The sequence below is a fragment of the Pinus tabuliformis genome, chromosome 5_2, assembly GCF_031772625.1.
Source record: "Pinus tabuliformis cultivar Carrire ecotype Pingquan chromosome 5_2, CPIR1, whole genome shotgun sequence".
Classification (NCBI taxonomy): Eukaryota; Viridiplantae; Streptophyta; class Pinopsida; order Pinales; family Pinaceae; genus Pinus; species Pinus tabuliformis.
This window is the reverse complement of record NC_142306.1, coordinates 441,965,834-441,975,637: the sequence shown is the minus strand read 5'-3', so window position 1 is coordinate 441,975,637 and position 9,804 is coordinate 441,965,834. Positions and strand designations below refer to the sequence as shown.

At 35.4% G+C, this 9,804-nt stretch overlaps 1 protein-coding gene across 1 annotated transcript; it reads left to right on the top strand.

Annotated features, from left to right (window-relative positions):
- Nucleotides 1-2,073: 2,073 nt before the first annotated feature.
- LOC149159568 (uncharacterized) lies at nt 2,074-4,762 on the top strand. Its single transcript, XM_089436510.1, has 2 exons — nt 2,074-2,299; nt 2,351-4,762. Exon 2 carries the CDS (start codon nt 2,528-2,530, stop codon nt 4,349-4,351), a length of 1,824 nt encoding a protein of 607 aa, XP_089292636.1. The 5' UTR covers nt 2,074-2,299; nt 2,351-2,527; the 3' UTR covers nt 4,352-4,762.
- The last annotated feature ends 5,042 nt before the right edge of the window (nt 4,763-9,804 follow it).

The window sequence follows — 9,804 nt, the reverse complement described above, 5'->3', positions numbered from 1 at the left end:
CAATAATCAGGTTCCACACTCTCCTTCATAGTTAATTCTTGTATCGTTGGTTCCATATAGTAGTTAGAATGCCAAAGCCTTGGCATCAGAGCTTCAAATTTTGTAGCATGCAATAAGTTATGTCAGCTTCACCATTTCTATTTTTGGATATTGACACATATCATCATTAGTCTATTTGTAGTTAGACTAACTACAACTAGTTTAACCAAGTCAAACTGAACACAATTCCATCAACTCCACAATCAATTCCACCAAACTCAACTGATTGAGTTCTAACTGAAGTCATGCATGCAACAACTCAACTGACTCATAAGAAAAACGTACTTCCTTCTGACAGCTGCATGGGCCACATCTGTAGCTCAAACTGAAGTGCTCCAAGAGAATAAGATCAAGTTTATAGTCCAAATATTATTATGAGACAATAATATTTGACTTTTCTATTTTTGACAGCCAGTCTAAAAATAGACTTTGATCACCCACACATGAAAATATTGATCTCGACATTATTATGGGAATGTATTGTATGTGACACACTAGAGCTCTTTTTTTCGAGGGAAATTCCTATTTTATAGACTATAGAAAAGTAAATGTCGTTTGATATGCAAGTCAGATAGCTTTCGTCTTTTTAGTGACAACACGTGAATCGAGATAGCAACCTGGAGAAAAAGGACAAAAGCTATCTACCTTGCATGTCAGACAGCGATTACTTTTCTTTTCTGTGATCTATGAAATAAGAATTTGCTTTTTGTAAATTAATATTAAATAGCATAAACGACATCCTTGAAGCTCACTCCTTTCTTAGAAAAACCAAAAGTCAAATGTGAGGGGACTTATCATAACTGCAGCTACGAAGAACGGTGCTTCAAAAGCATACTTCAAACGATAACACCAACTAACTTCCCAGTGAACTCCTTCATGATTTCTTTAACGTTGCCCTACACGTTCATCGTGTATGTGTCATATTTTAGTTGGTAGATTTCTCTGTGAAATCCATCGTGAATTCTTTCACGTCGTCTTACAAGTTCAGTGTGTACGTGTCATACTTTAGTTGGTAGACTTTTTGGCAAATTCTTCCATCAATTCTTTGACGTCGTCTTACAAATGCAACGTATACGTGTCATATTTTTGTTGGGCAGGAAGACAACGAAAATGAGAGCTTGGGATTTGGCTGAACAGTGTTTTCCCAGCCCAAGCTCGCAAAGAGAACACCTTTGGTGTAAAATAGCAGTAATAAAGATCAATCGCAAAGAGAACGCCTTTGGTGTAAAATAGTAGTAATAAAGATCAATAAAAGTAGAAAACAAATGTGTATGTGTATATTATAAAAGATTTAAACTTAAATTTTAACATAATTTTATTTAATTATAATATATTTGGGTTATTAATTATTATTAATTTTAACATAATTTTATTTAATCATAATATATTTTTGGGTTATTAATTATTATTAATTTTATAATAAAATATGATTTTTAAATTTTAATTAAATTTTTTAAGATGGTTTAAATAATTTAAAAAACAAAATAAAATTTAAAAGTAAAAATTTTCTCATGTGATTTTTACTAAAAAACTTTGTTTAATTCATTATGGATCATAGAACTTTGATTATAAAAATTAAAAGTATTATTTTATTATATAAAAAAATCATTTTTTTAAAACAGAAAATTTCAATAAACTTTTATAAATTGATTTTGGATCATAAAAGTTTGAATATAGAAATTAAAAGTATTATTTTATTATATAAAAAAATCATTTTCTTAAAACAAAAAATTTTAATAAACTTTTATAAATTGATTTCAATTTAATTTTTTAAGAGTAAAATTATTAAATTAATTTGCAAATCCATTTCAAACACTAAGCAATTAAAGATAAGTTTAAATCTCTAATAAATATTTAGATATATTAAAATTTACTATATTGACATATATTAAATCCCATGCACATCACTTAATTTCTTGATCGAGATTCACGACAAAAAGACTGTTTGAGGGGAAAGCTTTTGAGACTGAATTTTTGTTTAATTTAAAATATAATTCCTGTAGAACGCTGGGTCTCGTGAACGTTATTAGAATTCATTCCATTCACTGGAAAATGAAAGGAAGTGAAACGAAGCCCTAAAGAAGTAGGCTATGACAGAATATTTCAGTGCTCGCATCAGCATTGTGAAGTTCCTGTTGTACGTGTAATTTCACCCGCTAGCATGAAAAATACCAGAGGCGGAAAATAAACCAACACCGTTTGAACAAATTGGTCAATTGTTAGGTAGTCTTATTTATAGAATTCCATAAGGTAATGGCAGGTATGTTGAAAGCAAGTGTTTTTCCTGTCTTGAAAAAAAGGGTAATGGCAGGTATGTTGAAAGCAAGTGTTTTTCCTGTCTTGAAAAAAAGGGTAATGGCACGTATGTCAACTTGATATTGCCTTGTTGGTTTCCTAAATACAGAAATAGGGAATTCTGTAAGAGCATAAGCTTTGTATTGAACAGAGAAATCACAGTCCTGGCAAGTTTTCTTTATATAAGTTGATCATGGAGACTGCCCAAAATGGAAGAAGTGATGAGATCCAGACTGATGATTACAAATCATTCTCCGAAATATCTCCCAGTACGTCTCCTCAAAGAGGACTCTTAGAAAGCAGTAGACAGTTAGGAGGTGTAGAGAATAAAGCACAAGCACCGAAGAAGCCTGAGAGGTCACTTTTTAAATACTTCATTAAGCCTCCCAGAAGATCAGGCTTTCCGATTCTTTATGATTCGCCTACTGCAACATTTCAAATATTTGCCAATCAAAGAACGCCAGTGGAGTCTCTCCATGGTCTCAAGAATGGCGTCAAAGTGCCTTTTGTTGGAGAAATCAGGTGGGTGGTTTTGAAGGACGCAGGGAAAGATTGGCTACGAAATCCCAAGAATTGGGCACTGTTGATATGGGGCATTGCCGTAGCAGTATCTGGAGCTATCCTTTTTTTGGTTCTGGTTGGCCTTCTGAATAGGGCTCTGCCTAGAAAAAGTCAGAGGGATGCCTGGTTTGAGGTCAGTAATCAAATTCTAAATGCTCTCTTTACCCTGATGTGCCTCTACGCACACCCAGAGCGTTGTTATCGTCTTTTACTTCTCATTAGATGGAAACCAGAAGACATTGTCAAGCTTAGAAAGTTCTACTGCAAAAGTGGAAGTCACAGGCCTCATGAATGGGCGCACATGATGGTAGTCGTGGTACTTCTGCAAGTGAATTGTTTTGCACAGTATGCGCTCTGTGGTCTCAATTGGGGTTATAAGAGATCAGAGCGTCCAGTTATTGGAGTGGGTTTGTGCGTTTTTGTTGCAATAGTTAGTGCTGCAGCAGCTGGCCTATATCTCATCCTCAGTCCGCTCGGAAAGGATTACAAAGCTGAAAGTGATTTGGAGGCTCTCGTAGATCTTACTCAGATGGGTGATAACTCTGTAAAGGGCAAAGCTGCATCCGTTCTGCTTGAAAAGAGAGGCACTTTTCATGCAAGAGAGAGTAAAAGAATGGAACCTAAACCGGAATGGCAGGGGGGTCTCTTTGATTGCTACAGTGATCCTTCTGTTGCATTTTTTTCAACATTTTGTGGGTTCTGTGTTTTTGGGTGGAATATGGATAGACTAGGATTTGGGAACAAGTATGTGCACATAGTGACCTTCATTTTGTTTTGTATGGCCCCTTATTGGGTTTTCACCTTGGCTGCTGTGAATATTGATAATGAGAATATTCGGAAAGGCTTTCATATCACTGGGATCATTCTTTGCGTGCTTGGGCTTCTTTACGGCGGGGTTTGGAGGATTCAGATGCGGAAGACGTTTGGCCTACCTGGGAATGACTGGTGTTGTGGTCAGCCTAATGTGACAGATCTAATGCAGTGGCTTTTCTGCAGTGTTTGTTCTCTCTGTCAGGAGGTTCACACCGGAAATTTCTACGAGGCCTGTGATGTTAAACGTTATTCAAAAAAATACCTTGGCCAAGATTCACAAGACCTGAGAGATCCTTCACCCAGATTGGCTCCCTTGGGTCATGAACCAGCATCGCTAGCTGTGAATTCACCCTCTTGGGTAATATCTGACACGTCACCAAATTTGAATGCTCACGCTTCAGTGTCGCCAGTTTTGAGTCCTATGCATTATTCTATTACAAACTCTGTTCCTCCACAGGGTTGGTCCCTTCTGGGGGAAGGATCGACATTTCCTTTGTCTAAATTTTTTAGAGCAGAAACTCATATTGCTATTTCTCCAGCATCAGAATCCGAGGATGCAGATAACGTGGCAGCTGAAAAGGAAAATCCAAAGAGGGACGGCTATCCAATGAATGCACCCATTCCCCAGAGCCTGGAGAGATAAGAACAGGTCATTTTAAGCCATTGCTTAACGTAATTCTACTCCTATTTTAAGCCATTACTTAACGTAATTCTACTCCTATGGAAACTTTCTTTACATAATTCTACTCCTATGAATTTTCCTGGAAAGTTGTCCAGTATTAAGATGCATTTTGACATTGTCTTGTCCTTGGCAGATTATTTTCTTTGTTTGATAGAAACGTTCATTGGTATTGTTCTTTAGTCCATGAAACCTTAACTTACTTAGAAAGGGTTGATTAGTGCAGGAACAACTCTTCGAGCTTTACAGATCATCCATCAGTCTTTTATGTTGCTCCCGGGGACTATAAACGTACGAGATGTGAGAGAATAACAGTCAATAGTTTCTCACTGATGTATATTTGCCTGCAAATACCCAAAACATGAGATTCTGATTTCTAACCGTGTTGATGCAATTTAATTTTGCTTTCTCATCTAAATTATTTGACTGAATCCTCTGTAGTGAGTAGTTAGTAAACTGTTTTAAGACAAATTGCATTACCTGTGCTGAACCACATCCTAAGATGGAATATTTCCCATGTATGGTTTGCATTTATGTTCGGTACAATCAAATTTAATGATTTATAGTTCTATGGACAAAACTGGATTTTTCTTTCTAATTCTTGATTACTATGTGGATCCAAAACTTTGGACTTGGAGCTACCAATGAAGAGGATTTAAAAAAAGATCATGCGTTTATCTGATCTACAACCTGTGAGGGAAATTTTACCTGTAACTAGCTCAGGATGCCTCTTCATAAAGCACTACCTTCTGGTAACAAAAGTGCAAAAAGGCAAACCTTCTAGAGCTGGGAGGGAATGAAGAGGAGCAGTGGGATGCTTACACAGGTGGACTAAAAGTGAGTCATGTTCAACTCAAGGAGACAAAGGATGAGCTGGTCTGATTAAAAAACCCAACCTTAGGATTCTCTACCTCCAGACTCGGTTTCAAGGCAGTGCTGTGGTTGTTAAAAGATCGGCCTGATGGAATCTAATGGCGGCGGAAACCACATTCGAAAATCAGGTCCCCACTAAAAGCTTGAAGCAAGGATCTTACAAAGAACAAGGTCCCAACCTGTGAAGTACTACATAGTACAGAAGAGGATTCGACATGGGCCAAGTCGATGTACTTTATGCAAGCTAGATGAGGAAACTACAGGACATCTTCATCTTTGTCCATATTCTTCCCAAGTGTGCGTTGGAATGGATAGCCTGACAGGGGCAAGAGGTGCTGGGCGAGGCGAAATTAAAGCAGTATGTACTGCTTTACACACTGGCAGTAGAAGCTTGCGTTAATTAGATTTCAAAGCTTTATTCTTGATAGTGTGATTGGGAATTTGGTTTGCCAGGAATGCTAACGCTTTTAAGGGAGATCCATCCCACCTTTCCATTGTGCTTTTCAGGGTAGATTTATATTTTTTAGTTATATAACTCTTCCCAAAAAAATTTCCTGATAGGCAGTTTTTTCATGATTTTGATGGAGCAAGCCAAGCATCTCCTCCGAAATGTAAAGCAGGTGGCATTATCTTTTTAAATGATGCCCACTTTTCAGGGTTAAGGCCAGATTGGAAAAGAATTTGACAGTTATGCTGAGCTCTCTGCTTTGAAATTGGTTGTTAATTTATTTTCTAAAAAGGGGCTAAGCTTTAGATTTTTGGTGATACATTGGTGGTAATAAATTGGATAAAGGGTGAATTTAGAATAGGGATCTGGTCTTATGTTTGATCAGTTAAAAGGTCGAGCTGTTTTTAACTCCATTTCTTTTCTTTTCTAATCATGTCTACAGAGAAGTCAAGTCTGAAATTGATCTCTGGTTACTGAATTTGTGGTAATAGATTGGACGAAAGGTGAATTTAGAATGGAAATCTGGTATTTAATTCTGATATTTGATGACCTGAAAGCTCGATTTCTGTTTTTAATTCCATTTTTTTTCTATCATGTTTACAGAGAACTCAACTCTGAAATGGATGTCTTTCTATAGTAGACTCCAGTTGTTCGAAGCTGGTCTGTTTTAGAATTGAAGGATGGGCAAACTATTTCAGAATGCATCCTTTTAGTCTTAGCCTTAAAGTAGCTAGAAATCTTATTCCAAATTGGTCCTCGTCCTCTGTTTGTTATTTTTTTTCCAGAGGGGAAATTTCCTTTGAAGAAGCTATATTTGTTATTTTTTTCCAGAGGGGAAATTTCCTTTGAAGAAGCTCTATATATTACATCATGGTGCAATATAAATTTCCTTTGAAGAAGCTCTATATATTAGATCATGGTGCAATATAAATTTCCTTTGAAAAAGCTCTATATATTACATCATGGTGCAATATATTACAACCGGATATTCCGTACATATTTCCTTTGAAGAAGCTGTATATATTACATCATGGTACAATATATTACAAGGGGATATTGTACATATGTTGCATCAACAGCAATCCAGGTGGTGCAATATAAATTTCCTTTGAAGAAGCTCTATATATTACATCATGGTGCAATATAAATTTCCTTTGAAAAAGCTCTATATATTACATCATGGTGCAATATATTACAACGGGATATTCCGTACATATTTCCTTTGAAGAAGCTGTATATATTACATCATGGTACAATATATTACAAGGGGATATTGTACATATGTTGCATCAACAGCAATCCAGGAAGTTACAAATAGTTACATCATGGTACAATATATTACACCGGGATATTCGGTACATATGTTGCATCAACAGCAACCCAGGACGTTACACATAGCTGCCCAGCGGCCCGAGCATGTATCACGGGTCGAACCCAGGTGGGGAGGCTAATAACTGGGCATCCCATCCACTCCGGATAACTTTATAGGCCTTCCTTGTCCTCTGTTATATATACTTGTGGTCAAAAGCTCTTGAAGTTATTCAATGACGCCGGATAACTTTATAGGCCCTCCTTGTCCTCTGTTATATATACTTGTGGTCAAAAGCTCTTGAAGTTATTCAATGGCGCATGTTTGACAGGTTAATTTCCTTTGGTACAAGCTGAATGCCTTAGGATATGTTGGGAAAGTTGTTATGATTTCTCTTTTTATAAAAACTAACCTTCTCTTTGGAGGTCATATCATGGGGATGTTTATGAGGTTTTTGAACCTGTTTTGAGAATTTATGATTTATATGAGCAATATTAGGATCACACTGTATGCTCTATTTGGACCGATCATGAGTCTATTCAGGGACATAAAATTCTCGCGGGGATACTCTTGGAATTCCTTGTGCATATGCATAAGGTAAAGCTAAGCTATTTCAACATTTGACCATTTATTCATGGAGCAGATTTACTAATTAATAGCTGGTGGTTGTTAAGGATGATTGTAAATTCATCTACAATTGGCAACTGTAAATCGTTCCTCCATGAGTGAACATCAGTGGATTTCTCGACTTTCCAGCGAATCAAAGCATGTTTAGGATGCATGGGGTTCGTGCCGCGTGAAGAGGAGAAGAGCATTGCTACAGGCAATGGCGAAGCACAACTGTGTATTGATCGACTCAGGAAATAACGATGTGATCCTTGACCATTGGGCTTTCTATATGTTGCAGCTCGTAAGCGCGGGGTCGAATAGTAATCCTACGTCTTTAATGGCTGCAGGAACACGATTTGGATCCCAGACATCAATTGTCACATGAACGAGTTTTGGCGGGAAGAAGAGGATCAAGAAGATCCACGCACAGAATCAAAATGAAAATGGGTCAAAATGCTAGAGCGGGTGAAGCACGAGGAGTGGAGCAAAGGCATACAATTTGAAATGGTTGTTGTGGAACTGGCCTTGCCTGATCTTCCCGGGTTCAACAGAGAGGATAAGAATTGCTTCATGGAGGAATGCTTTACACTTGACCATTGTGATGCATTGTAGGAGCAGCATGTAGATGTTGTAGCGGCCGTGAATGAAGATGAAGTCGGCGGAGGTAGAAACTGACGATCTGGTCAATTGAGGTCCGAGCAGTTCTTCAAGTCTGGTATGGTCAGCTAGCCTTGCACTTGATTGTTCGAGAGACTCGAAGGTATGTATTTTTTATTTTATTTTATTTGAGTTTACATAAAAGTTTTAAAAGTGTGCAGAGTGGGTTCTCTTATCCAATAAGTGCTTAAGTTTAACACTAAACTATAAAAAGATAAGTCATATATATATATATATATATAAATTTAATTTATAATTTAATATTATTTTTATCTTAAATTTTATTAATTTTTATAAAGTTAATTGTATTAATAAACTGTTTTTTAAACTTCAAAATTATTTGTGATTGCTATACTCTCAAGAGTTTGAAAAACTAAAATTTAAAATATGGTTGACTCTTCTCACACAAATAAGTCAGCAGAAAATACCATTTTTGTGCACAAAAGCATCTTTTCTCCCTCTTAAAAAATGAAGGTGCCTTCCACCACCACAAATGTGATATGTTTGTAAAACAATCCTTCTGAAATGAAAATCAATGGTTGTTACATGAGACAATTGCATGATTAATTACATATTAAAAAAGGAAAGGAACCAATTGTTGTAACATGAGACAATTGCTTGATTAATTACATATTAAAAAGAAAGCTAGGCAAGCTTGTCTATATGGTGTTAGTAGTGGAGTAAATTCATAATGAGTAATTGCCTTCCATTCATCACATGCCTTATAAAAGTTTGACTAGGAAAGTTAGCCTTTCTCCAAATCCAATTACTCTAATGTCATGAGCACTTCATACATAAATACATTATTTAGCCATTTTTTTCATTTGTTATTTTAACAATTCATACAAATAGCCATTTTTTTCATTTGTTATTTTAACAATTCATACAAATAAATGTTGACAAATACAATGACTTATTATATTTTCATATTTAAATAATGTGAACTATTATATTTAAATAATGTGAAATATAAGATATTAAGTATGTGATAATTAAATATCAAATTAAGAGATTATAATTTAAATAATATTAATTATTATAATATTAAAATGTTAATTTGTTAATAGATTTATTTTAAGTGGCGAGGATGAATGATTGTTATCTTTTTTACCTAAATTCAATTTCCGTAATTAATATGTGAATCTTTGATTTTGTTATAATGATTTGGAGCTTTTCTGTGTTATTCCTTGAGGACAAAAAAATAATTTTAAATAATAATAATACTAATATATTTCATATTTAAACATATTTCTTATAATCAAGTTTTTTTTCAATGAAATGTTGTATTGCTTATACAATCCAGGGGTGAAAGCATGAAGATGGGTTACACTTTTCGCCCAAATATGATAATGAAATTTCAAGTTTTTCCTTTTTTATCGAATTGCACTCCTCAAAATTCATATAAGCATTGTGAATTTTGATTGGGAGTAAAAAGACAATATGTGGAGAATTATGTTGTCTTAATGATATTTTTTGCAACAGAAATTATTGTTGTATAATCTCTCAATTTTCCATTAAATG